This window comes from Poecilia latipinna, unplaced genomic scaffold (genome assembly GCF_001443285.1).
Source record: "Poecilia latipinna isolate Pla-1442-1.1 unplaced genomic scaffold, P_latipinna-1.0 Scaffold883, whole genome shotgun sequence".
In the NCBI taxonomy this organism is placed as follows: Eukaryota; Metazoa; Chordata; class Actinopteri; order Cyprinodontiformes; family Poeciliidae; genus Poecilia; species Poecilia latipinna.
In genome coordinates this window covers 35,431-48,877 of record NW_015113499.1, presented here as the reverse complement: position 1 = coordinate 48,877, position 13,447 = coordinate 35,431, and the positions used below count along the sequence as shown (strand labels likewise).

The following is a 13,447-nucleotide window of genomic DNA, read 5'->3' as shown; positions in this document are numbered from 1 at the left end:
TTTTTTTTTTTTTTTGTTTTTTTTTTTTTTTTTTTAAACACCATATGTTCTGGTAGGCTCATTTTGATTGGGGGCCAAAATTGCAACATTTGTTGCAATGTCAGCTGGTGCGGTTTGCTTCCACACTGTGCTGTGTCAAACGATCCAAATCCTTTGGAAGACTTATTCACCCAGTCGCCTCAGGAGGCGCTGCAGAAAGACAGGAAAACCTCTGAAGAAGACATGATCGCAGCTTCTCTCTTTGCAAAATGTAAACAAAAATAGAATAGCGTCAGATTTTAGCGTTTATACGATTTTCATTTTTTTCTTTGGCAAAAGACCACGAGGCACATCTCCTGCTAGCGCTAGACTAGACATTTGTTTTGGCTATGTTTACCCAGAATGCCCTACACTATAGTCCTCTACCTGCTTTGGGATCGACCTCTGGTCCACCTGGCATTCACATACGAAATCGAACCGGACCAGAGTTCACATTTCCTGGTCCACATCAGAGTTTGATTACGCATTCACACCTCCCCATTTACGCACATTTCAGTTCAGTGTATCAGTTGCATCACACACAGACTCAAATGCAATTCACCAGCTTTCTAATTCTGCGCTCACTTGGCTCCATGTTCATTTATAGTGGCATTAAAATAATAGGCTGCCAGCTCTTACAGTTTAATCGCAGACAGTAATTGTAGATCAGAGAGAAGAGGTGGCATTGAAGTTGTCACGTTATGAGATCAAGCAACCTGGAAATAACCTAAACTTCCCCTTCCTGCAGTTGCTGGAACAGACTGTACAATCACTCAAAAAAGAAACTTATGATTTATGTAGGGGGGAAAAACCCCCTTAGTTTTACCAACATCATCAAAAATCCACTTCAAAGGAACAATACCACAGAATTAACCGTGCTTTATCACTGCAGCAAGATGTGACAATCATTTAGAGCCTCATTTTAATGCTGGAACTGTGAGAGCTAATCATCACCTATTGTCTTTCACAATAGGTGATTGAAAATGTACAAAAACGAGTGCAAAACTGATGAGCTTGGTTTCTCGGATAAGCTAACTGTCACCTTCCAGCAGTGGTGATGAGATGTTTCAAATACTTGTTTAGATCCTTCTACCCACAAAATGAAGTGAAAATGTGTTGGCCTTTTTATTGCTTGTATCTTTTCACAGTTGCTGCATGACTGAGACTCTTAGCACTAATCATTTTAATGGCTCCATATGTCACAATATGTAGATTTGGACTCCATTTCTGCACCTGAAAAAATAGTTTGTGTGTTGCATATATAATGGGATATAAATACAGTGAGCTTTTTAATATAAATAAAACTAATAAATTATTATTTTTCATTTTATATTTCACACTTTTATCCTTCTAAGGAGATATCTCTCTTTTTTTATTGGACTCCATTTTGTTTTTGATTTGCTTTTCGACAGACTCTTAATCTAAATCTGTCTGGCGAAGGAATGAAAACTGTTACTGGTAATAACTTTGTGGAAACTCGTTGAAAAAACATGGAATTACCCTTGAAGATTTCCCAGTTTGTTTTTAAGCCCTGCCAAACCGAATCAACTAAAATCATGAAATGTGGAAGATCTTTTTGTTAAACCTTTCATACACAACTTTATGGCAGCTTTTATTACGATTGAAAATGTGCATTTTGCATTTACCCTTGAATGTTGTTGAATGGTAAAAGTGAATGAATGTTATAATTAACCTTCACTCAAGCACTTGGCATTAACAGGTTGCACCAGTTTGGTTTTTATTTGACAAAACGTGTAAATCCTAAAATAAAAATGTAAGGAACAAAAAGCACACAGGGTTTTGTGTAAGGTCACATTTTTGACGGGGTCATAAAGCTTCCATCTAACATCTGACAGTTTGATTTCAGTCAGAGAACATCGCCTCGAGGTCACAAACATCCAGCTGCCTTAGCACACGAACAGAACCTAACTTTCAGTGTTTTATTTTATATTGAACCCTCAGATACTTCTCCAAGAGACACAGAAGCACTCAAAAGTCTGCACACCCCACAGAAACACACACACACAACATAAGCAAAACCAGGATGTTTTTCCCAAAATGGATGAAGGAACAAGATAGAAACTATTTCTCTACTGTTGTGGTCTGCCTAATTGTTTACAGTCAAATTCACTAAATTAGAAAAGGCTTGTTCATCAGAGTAAAAGTACATTTTAAGAAAAACGTTCTTTAAAGGATAAATATCATATTGAAGGTGGACAGTGTCATTTTTTAAGTCTTAGATCACTGCAGTTTTAGCAAACCACTGTGTATAGTGTGGAAAGGAAAGACAGGGATTTATGATTGAAGTGTAGGAAAAATAATTAATGTTTAGTTATCTTTATCTCAAATCACACTGTAGTCTTTGGCTATAACTGCCAGAAAATGAAACATTCAGAAAACAAAAGTTCCTTTTTTGTTTCTGAAAACAAAAAAAAACAAAAAAAAAACATCCACCACCAAAACCAAAAGCCACCTCCCCATCTCCAGTCCATTCATTAATCTGCCACTCTGTAATTCCCTGTTGCCTTTGCGACGCTCTCGCCCTCTCCCATCCCTCCTTCTCACCTTTAACGGAAAATAACTACCTGTGCGAGGAACGTTCGTCCCAGCGGACGGGGAAAATGACACTTAAAGGACTAACTGGGCTAACGGGCCAACAAACTGGTACATGCTGTACACGAGACAACAAGGAGGAACTGGTGTAAAACGGAGCGTGGCGGACGCATCGGAAAGAAAAGTAGAGAGACGAGCGAGGCCGGGACTAAAAGTGAGGTAAAGCGGCAGGGCTGAGACGGATGAGAGGAAGAGCTATAGACTAAAAGAAAATGATGCTTGATCAATGAGCCATGTGAAACAAGATTTTTTAACTCTGACTTTGACAGCCGTTATGTGATGTATCTTTTGGCTTCATCTATATGGTGGTGGCAGGGAAAGACTTTGACAATCACCAGACTAGACTTTAACACTTTTAATGCAGTGGCTATTATGATCATCTGGGCTTCCCTTCGTTGCTTAAAGAGACACTTATGTAAACTTGTGACTTTGATGAAAGTTACAAAACAAAATCTAAAAAAAGAAAATGTTTTCTGGTGTTCAGCAAAATGGAATAATTTTGGAAATTCTAACTGACCTAAAACAAGAGAGGTTTTCTCTGATTTAACGGCGTGTTTGAACTCGTCAATGTTTGGAAATATTATCATTCAATGGATTAACTGTAATAGGTATCCAGACTTCATCAATCTTTTCTGAAAATATATTTACTTTTCTGATTTCACGTCTGAATTTCTGTTTTCTTGATCTTTCTTGGTATGAGCAAGCAAGAAGGATAACAGTCTGGCTCCCTTTTTTTTTTTTCATCCAAAGAGCCTTGCCTGATGGCTACTTCAGATACCAGCAAGGACCAAGTATAAAAGAGATAAAAGAATAGAGTTACTTGCAGGATTTAGCAACTAGAGTTTCCTCTGTGGAAAAGGGAGCTCAATCTCTTCTCCTGAATGTTTGGGAAAAAAAGTCTCTGGGATGTTGCAGGCAAACAAACGGATGATGTTGATGTGAACGGCTTAAAAGAGTTTCCTGGTGACGTGCCACATGACTGGAGACATCCCTCTACTGGACTGCAGATTTGCACATTTCAGTGTCATTGAGGTGATGGGCATTGAGACTTTCCCCTTTGTTCTCTGTTGAAAGAAGCTTTTCAGGAAGTGATATGAATGAATGCAGTGAAGATGATGCTGTTGGTTGCCTTAACCAAACTTTAATCAGGCAGGAGACATGTCCACACCCAGAAAATCCTTAACTCAGTAAAATGTCTTAAACTTCAGAATTGTAGTTGTAGCCCGTATTCAAAGTGCGTATAAGCATTCTGCAAAACAAGTACAAAATGACAAGCTTTGTGTGCAGATCTGAAGAACCCTGGCAGCAGTTTCATTAAACCTCACAGTCCAACTCTCCATACGCTTTTTTATTATCTCCAAATATAGCCAGAAATAGAGTATTATTGATTTGTGTAATAGTGTGACATCTCAGTGGTGCCTCAGCGTCACCCAGCAGGTGTTGCATTTAAAACATTTGCTAATCCCTAATATCACTTAATCATACTCGCCCTACAGTCAATAATAACACAGACCTGTTGTGAGCAGTGAGGACTGACACTTCATATTTTATCTATTCACCTCATGCGTTACACATGATAAATCACCCGTCTTCCTGTCTCAACGTGAAATGTATTTGTTTCTCCTATGCTGTGTAGCTAACAAGCAAACGTTGGGATTGTGTATGTGGTGGGGGGCTGAGGGTGGGGGGGCAGAACACTGTCGCAACATCCAGGTACAGAGAAATAAATCATATGCTTTCATGTCCGTGCGTCTTACAAGGTGACAGCAGTCGCTGTGATACCGCGAGCCGCTTGACTAAGTTTGGAACGAACTCAGACGCTCCGCTTGAGGTCTCTACCGCACTCTGAGCTTTTGGAAGCCACAAGAGCAAACTTCTGATCCCTTCCTCTGGGTTTTTTCTCATGCATGTGTTGGAAAACATAAAGATACAAAAACTTGATTCTTTTTAATAAATACTTCTGCAAAGAGTGTAAGGGGATTGAAAGTGTTGACCCTCTAAAGCAGACCCGGGCTGACGACCTTTGATCGGCCCATGTGAGTTTGTACTAAACCTGTAAATCCCACTGATTTACAATATGTGCACTAAATACAAAGATACAGCTAAGCCTTTCATAATAACAAATTTTGCTGGATGATAAATTGTCCCAGAAGCTGTTGCGATAAATGATAATATCGTCATTTTGAGACCATTTTTAAGTAATATAACGGTAATGGCAAAATAATAATGCAAGAACACATTCCAAAAGATCAGAAAACTTTAAATTCCAATGAACATTTAACACCAGAACTGGAATTCATTTTAAATACCTGAAATAAATAAAAACAAGAAAGTTGAAGTTTTTGCAAACAAAAGTATCCTTGAAAAATGGCTATTTGAGACCAAAGCACCAAATTAAAAACTTTTATTATCCAGTTTTTGGTAGAGAAAGAATAAAAAATCATGCCAATGGAAATTAAGTTTGTTTTAATTTATCATGTGATTTATTGATTTTTGTGCCTGGCCTACATACTGTACATCTAGATCCTATTACTGTCTTAATGTCACCTCTGCGTTTATGTGCCAAAGTAAAGGTGCTGACCACTTTTCAGAAATTATCTCTTGGCACTTAAATATGTCGGGTAACGTTAAAAAGTCAAACTTTTGCAGAATACAGAGTTTTTAACATGGACTTCTAATAATTTTAATCGATTGGGTGGAGAATAGTTTCAATCGGCATTATGAGAATAAACACAGCGAGATGTACAATAATCTGACGTTTGCAGCGTGGGGACGAGCATTAGCAGACTTGCTAGCTAAACTGAGAAAGCAAACCAGGGTTGCTTGTAGAAAGCTTCACTCTTCCAGGAATGGAGCAGTCAAGAAGAGCTTTGTCATTATCTCACAAAATTGCAAGTTATGGTAAGACATTTTCTGATGGGGAGTTTATCAAAGACTTTTTGTTGGATTTGCCCTTGAGAAGAACGACACATTTATAAATGTCTCTCTCTCTGTCTCTCGAGGCGATTCGAAGAGATCATAGAGAAATTCAGCTGCAAGAATTGAACAGTTTTAACTTATTTTCCTTGGTTACGATTTGTATTATTGATGATCAGTTACTTTTCTGTGACCTTGGATTAATGAAAGACTTTGAGATGAGGAACCATTCAGCCAAGGAAAGGCACTATGTTTTGCTGTTTCCTGTTGGAACATAGAAACTTCCAAACACTGGACATTTTATGAACATCTAAGTTTGTCTGATAATTAGTCTGCTAAATTCATAATTGTACATTTGATCCAATGAACAGTGGAAAAAAAAAAGCATGTTTTTTATTTTATTTCATAAACTTCCAACAGAAACATTGAAACATTACTGCAGACATTACGTGCTTCTGTTTAAGCTGTTTTGCTGTTTCAGAATCAGGGCATCGTTGCTTTTTTTTGTTTTGTTTTATTCGGAGACAAAATGTGCTTGTTTTGAGCTGGAGCTTCAGAACGCCTGAGACAGCAGATTCTGAATCCTTTTTCAGTCCCAACAACGTCTGTCTATTCAGTCCCCTCATTTTGGCTTTGTCTTTAAACTCTTATCTCCTTCTGAAGGTTAAATGACTTTGGAATCGTGCGCAGTAATTGGTTCGGTATCTTCCGCATTATCGACTGTTTCATGTGCTTTGGAGAGAATGAGGCAGAACGTTTTTTTTTTTTTTTCTTTTCTCAAAAATAGATTTATGATAATTACAACTGTCTACTTTCAATTTCCTGAAAAGTGTTTACGGAGGTTGGGAATGTAGATGGAATTTTAATGCTCTTCTTTTGCAGCTGTGGCAATTTGCCATCAAAACATAGAGCGGCAATGGAGCCCGGTCCTCGTTTTCTTTTCTTTTCTTTCTTTTTTTGTTACCTGCCAATAAAGATGAAAGTGTCCTGCCCCCGGTGCTATACTTGTGCTGAGTTGTGCTAAAACGCAATGCGAGCTCAGTGGTGCCTGATGCAGCACTGTACAAATTCATTAAGTACAATAAAAACAAATGAAACAGAAACAGAATGAGGCAGCAGCTGGGAGCAGGAGAACCAAGTACAAAGTCTTGGCTGCTAAATATTCCGGAGACATGGACTTGTTTTACAGTGTTTACCCAGGAGAGCGCCGGATTTTCCTTCACTTTAGAACGATCTGTTCGTTTAGGTCTTTTTTTTTTTAAACTCTCCACCATTTGGAACGCCACACTGTTACTCCCTAATCCCCATTTGTAATTAAATATGTGCAGAGAAAGCGTGCCGGCCTGGTTATGTAAAGCCAGGCTCTCGTTGTGACACATTGTGCAGAATGTGCAGCATCCGTCCATTCATCCCTTGCTTTTTGTCCTTTGTTTCCTATCAAATCTCCCTTCTTATGTTTCTCCTTTTGTATGGTTCTCTCTTACGTCCTCACTCAGGCAGAAAGGAGAGAGTGGAGGAAATCGAGCTTTTAGCATGTTTGGCCATGTGAGAAATAGGCAAATTTCAAAACCTGATATTAAGTCAAGTTCATTTGTATTCCCTGCAAAAACACAAAATCTTACCAAGTATTCTTTGGTCCAGTTTCTTGTGTGTAGACAAAGTGTATAATTTTACACTTTAAATAAGGCAAAACTAACATACACTGGTTTTGGCGAGAACATGAGTAACTGCCTGACTGATTTTAATTTAAGGGAGATCTTTGAAGAAACTGTCTCCATCTGAGGCTGCATGCTGTAAAAACGAGATCCAGAAGACAGGATGTTGTTTATAGAAGTACATAACTTTTTTTTTCCTCCGTAGTATTATTAATAATTATATTTAAAGCTCCTTTCAAAATACTCAAGATCAATGTACAGGACAAGTTAAAACATAAAGACAAATAGACCAACACAATAACATCAACTTCCTAAAAATAGTTTAAAAAAAAGAAACATTACAGGGAGTTCGAGACCCTGAAACACTGCCAGTGTAATAATAAAGCATCACCATTTTTTACCGTCTAAGACCTCTCACCCTGCAACACACTCAATGGGGAAAAAGTTTGACAAAAACTTTTGGAGACATTTACGTTTACACCGCAGGTGAATGTTATTGTGCGATGCGAAAGGCTTGCAAATGACGCGAGCCGCTATAAACTGAGAGTTTACCTCTCATCAGTCACCACAGACTCTCATTAATTACAAGTTTTAAACCCTTCAGGGAGCACATTGCCACTTTGTTTGGAACAATTCATCTTTTAGTGGCATTGGCTACTCCAGGGGCTGTTCAGAAACATCCGTCCATGACTTGCTTCTCGTAGGAATTTTGTCATTTTGACATTCAAGGCTCAGAAAGCTGCAGCAGCTCCATTGGTTTATGATCTATGAAACAATTCTTTGCTCTGTGAAGATGATGAAGATACAAAAGTTAGCAAGTAAAAATGACTTGTGTATCATTTTCACTTTTTTTCTGTTCTATCGACAACTATGAGTAAGGTACTATATAACCAAAAATGCATCTCCTGTTGCAAACAATCCCAACCTGTGTGCTGATTGATCTTGTCCAAAGCTGATAGGTGCATTTGATGGTTTTTGAGCCTCTCAAACAGCCAATTAATAATTGCACTAAAAGTATTTTTTGGCATCAGATTAGAGATACTTGATGTCCAGTAAAGAAAACTGTTCATCTCTTTGCCTGCCAACAGACAGACGTTCAAAGAATCTTTTTTAGCTTTTTCTGTCTCATAAGAAGTTAAGACTACAGCAGGTTAGATGCACTTGCGTATGTTAAATAGGCTGATTTTGCTCGTTTATTAGGTGGAGAGAGATTCTGTGAGGGAGAGAAAATTGTGAAATTTTAATTAAGGTTGACTAATTGCATGAGATCCTGTTCAAATACCATATATTCCTCTGCAGTATTAGTGTTTAAATGAAAATAATTTGGCATCTAGCAGAATCTGGCTGAGTGAATGGGTGTGAGAATTGAGAATAAATGAAGATTGAGGTCCATTTTTTCCCCCACATTTTGCCCCCGGCATACGTTTTATAAGTGCAATAGTTTAGTGAGGATGAACTAAAGCTTGCCACCTTCTTGAGGCAGAAGAGAGTTGTTTACTCATGCACATTTGCAGCTAAAGTAAAAAGGAGCCTGGATAAAACAGAAGTGAATACAAAGGAAAGCAGATTCTGTGTGCGTGTGCACGTGTGTGTGCGCAAGTTGAAAATAAATCGACTAGCTCACTCCCTCATCCAAACCCACAATATCTGTGAAGCTCATCACTTAATAGCGTTCTTCCTCCTCTATCTTCTCCTTGAGACGGACTGCTAATTATGTAAAGTGTGGGGTTCATTGAAAAGTGCACACACACACACACGCAAACACTCTCAATGACAAGCGGCAGCTTAATTACCATCTGAAACGACATCCTTGGCGCTGCTGATAACTCTCTTAAGAAATGCCAAATTATGGAGGAGCAAACACGGAGGCTGCCGTGTTTTGTACGGGGTGTGTTCATACAACTTTAAACGCAACCCGTCTGCCTCTCCACGGAGTGCTGTCACCTGCTTTGTCAAGCAGATGTGTGTTATTAGCTCACAACTTTGTATGAATGATGTTTATCTCAGCAGCAGCCCTCACATTCTGCAGCGCTCCCATGTTCTCTTTGCCACTGTAACATCATGATTAGCTCAGATTTGGCAGATTTAGCTGCTTTGGCTTCTTTCAAGTTCCAGCTCTGTCAGGAGAAGTGTTGTCTTTGCACGGGGTTCCAGCTTTCTCTGATTTGCCATTATTTGGCTTGTAAGTTCAGGACAAGTTATATTCATTTCCGTGACGAAAAAATAGAGGAATATAAAAAAAGAATCACAAGAAAAAGGAGCAGAAACACACGGAAGGAATATTATGCACAGAGCCAAAGTGAGGTTTTAGTGCAAATGGCTGCCTAAGATGGAAAACATACTGATTGAACATTCTTCGGGGTGAGTGAATTCATTTGACGAAGATTTATGTGGGAATTTTGTCTAGTTTTGAAGAAGAAGTCTAGAGAAATGTGAGAAATAGAAGTTTGGAGACATGACAAACTGGCATCCTACAGAGAGATTTAAAAACTCTCCAACGTAAGGCCAGTGAGTCAGTAATGCATCACAGTAGAGAAGCACTAGTTGTTTACATCAGTGTTCTTTTTTTAAGTATTGCATTAGAAACGGATGAAACAGCAAAGTGTAAAACAAAACAAAAAAAAAAATTAATCAATTAAAAAAAAAGCTTTTATATTCGTTTGAGGTGATTTTCAGCATTTCCGAGAAAGAGTTAATTCACATTGGAATATATTTGCTGAATATATTCTAACTTACAGAGAACTTCCTAATTATTACATCTTTACTTGAGGCACGACATTCTGAAAATGTCAAAATCCAAACCTCCATCTTGGAAGTGAAAACTCTCCATTTTTCTGACGTGTGCTCCATACTACGTTCCACTCTTTGCATCTTATTTCAGCCATCCTTAGCGTCAACATCTGATGAAATTCTGCTTTGCATGGCCTGGTTGACTAGCTCTAAACTAGGACATGGAAACACGCCTCACGCTCATTTTCTGATTTTCTCTTTTTTTGCAACATTTTAAAAGTTTGCTTGAAATTCGCATGATGAAATCATAGCTACTGCTTCTGACAAAAACACAGAAATGTAAGCTAGAAGATAAAAAATATGCAGTATTATGTTGTTGCAGTTGTATTAGTGAAGTACTTTACATTTGTCAGCTGTGCTAAGGTTTAGTAAAACTTAGCAACAGTGAATGGAAGAAACTGAAAATCCCACTTTCAGTTTCTACACAGAGTACTCTACTCATATAATTAATTTACTTGATGTAGACATCTGAGCAATATTCTGAGGTCGTTGTATGCTCTGCCACTCTGTTTATAAATTTATGATTTTTCCCACAAAATGTCTTGAGGCCAGTGGTACACATGCTGTGGTTGAAAATTAGTGAAAATAAAAAAAAATATAAATAGTCATTTACTCAGCTTAGGTACTGAGAAAAAGTTCCCTGTTGCAAGATTAATTTTGCTTTTGTGTCGACAGAGGATACATAAAAACAGCCTTCCTGACATCAGGTTTGTGTTGCATTGTGGGGTTAAACGAAAGTCCTGCGTCATTTTGATAAAGCATAAATACATCTCAGATAATTATGCCTGAAACAAATTTGAGAAACAGTTTATTTGCATAACTACATTTTATGACTAGCTCAAACAAAATCCATTTCCTTTATTCACATCTGCGCTATAAACACACTAAACGCCAGAGCGTGGTTTGGTTTCCGTGGAGACCGAACCATTAGAAAAAGTTAGAAGAAGCAAACTCTGCTTTTTTTGAGCTATAGTGAAGGAACTACAGATGTGAAAATTCCCTAATGTTCCCCTTCCCGAGGCTTAGTTTTGTTTCTTTAGACAAATAGTTTGAAATTATTAAAATTTTCATTTCAAGAAAGCGATTTGCTTTGAATTTTAGATTTAGGTTCTAAATGTGTAGGGAAAAATCTCATAGGAGAAAATGCAACTGCATCAACATTTTCTTTTCTCTCTCACATCATCAGAGATTCCTTTCAAACCATTTTTAGTTTGCTGTTCATGTCTTGTTCCTCTCCTAATGTTAGACCGCTAACCCACCATGCAGGACCTGATCTGGCCTTTCAAATCAATCAATCAATCCCCCCGTCAGTCAGCAGAGCTGTCTGCGAACAGGCTTCTCTCCTTGCCATATGAATGTTTTACTGGCTTTTTTAAAATCTGCACATGCCTTTGAGGAGAGAAGAGAACTCGGCGCAATCTACAGCCGAGTAAAACAATGGCGAGCCGAGGTTTCATTATCCTCTAGGCAACCGTACTCGCGCAGCAGACAGCTTGTTCACGGAATGGATCCAACAACGGCCCTAAAACGTACGCAGGCAAACCTTTGTGGACCCTCAATAGCAGTTTGCTGCTCGGAGTGTTTGACTTTATTTCATGAATTTTACAAGATGTCACGTGAAAAATCCAACCTTTTGCAGGTTTCGGCATCCGTCTCCATCAGGCAGTTGGATTGACTTCCTCTTTCTAACATGTATATATGGCTTTCTCGTGGAATTTCTCGTCACCATCCTTGGCATTGCTCCAGTCGAAAGTGTTACTAAGGTTCATATAGGCTCTATTTTCCTTTTAAAAGCTGCGGTGCCAAAACCACGTATTTCACGGTTGGGTGCTTTTTCTTAATCTGTGTCTCTCTCCATGAGAGGCTTTCCAGTGCTCTGCAAGCGTTCCCCCTTCTCACTCCGGTTCTTTCGTTCTGTTTGAACTCTAAAGCAAGAGAACAAATTAGTCTGGCTCTGCAGCCTCCATAACCCCATGACATCTCTCTCTGTGCATTGTTTGATGATGGAGTGAATTTTTTCGTGTGTGTTAGAGTGCGTTTGCTTATGCTCCGTGGATTGTACACAGTGCACAAAGGGAAGGGGGGGAAGGCACCAGCTAAAAGTAGCTCGGCGATTTGCAGCCTGCTCCGTCAGACTCGTCAGTCAGCGATGCGGCTGCGTAGGCATGTAGGGCATGAGCACGCGTGTGTTTCTTGTTAATAAAATATGAGAGACACGGAGGCGTTCATGTTCCAGTGGTGGAGCCTTTTCTGCTTTCTTCACTGAGCATGTTTGCAGAAGTTCCAGAGGCATAAACACAACGGATATAACTCTGTTTTCTTCCGTCAGATTGGCACCACTGCGTCAAATCCTACAAACCAGAGACGGATCAATGAACAGAATATTTTTGGGCGGCCCACTCCCAGTTAAGCCTGTGACCCACACATTTTTTTTTAGGTGTCCTTCAAGTATGCAACTTTATTTAAAAACAAACGAACAAACAAAAAATGCTTTTTACTCAAATTGTCACCATGTTGTGACAGTATAATATGAGACAGATAACCTGTGAAAAAATCAAGGTAGGAGAAGCATCACAGTGCTGTCAGTCAACCTCATGTACGTGCCACTCGATGTAATAATGGTGGAGAAACAACTTACTGTCCCAGGACAACTGTTTCCATGTTAACTAGCCTTAGCATTCATGGCAGGCTCTGACCTTGAAATTATTGACTTCAAACAAGTTCCTATATCATGTTTAAAAAGTTACTTGTCAGGTAGCTTTTGTTTTATTTCAAGTGTAAGACGTCTGAGCTAATATCGAGACCAAAAGTACTAGGTAAGACTTTGTGTTTTTGCAGTGTAGTAAAATATAAATGCCACATTTTTCTCTTTCTCTCTTTGTCTTCACAGAGGCTTCCATCTTGTCTTATGACGGCAGCATGTACATGAAAGTGGTGATCCCGAACATCATGCACACAGAGGCCGAGGACGTCTCCCTGCGCTTCATGTCCCAGCGGGCCTTCGGCCTGCTCATGGCCGCCACGTCCCGCGAGTCAGCGGACACTCTGCGGCTCGAGCTGGACAGCGGGAGGGTCAAACTGACGGTCAACCTAGGTATCGTATAAACCGTCTCTTCTGGCTCAGGCAGGAGCCTGCGCTCTTTTCTTATTTTTTTAATCGTTTTTTTTTTTTTTTACTATTATTTTTTTACTTTTTTTAAAAAAAAATCTGATCTAACATGTACTAAACCAGATCTGTAGTCTGTCCTTGTAGTTGCATGTTAATGTTTTCGACTTGCCTGAAGTGTAAGTTCTTCTGCCTGGATGCTTTGATGTCTTTGTAAAAAGAAAAAAAAAATGTGCATTGATCTAACACTTAACAAAGTTAGTCATGCTCTGCCGCGCATCTTTTGAACATATCATAGATCATTTAGTCAAAGTAGTTTCATATCTTTCTTATTATTTCACACAGTCTC

At 38.9% G+C, this 13,447-nt stretch overlaps 1 protein-coding gene across 5 annotated transcripts in view; it reads left to right on the top strand.

Annotated features, from left to right (window-relative positions):
* Positions 1-13,447, top strand: part of LOC106957160 (neurexin-3b-like) — a 181,551-nt gene that overhangs the window by 155,049 nt on the left and 13,055 nt on the right. For all 5 annotated transcript variants that reach the window (XM_015048419.1, XM_015048420.1, XM_015048417.1 and 2 more), the window contains one exon: positions 12,883-13,086. In XM_015048419.1, coding sequence (XP_014903905.1) covers positions 12,883-13,086 — 204 coding nt within the window. The remainder of the gene's footprint in view (positions 1-12,882; positions 13,087-13,447) is intronic.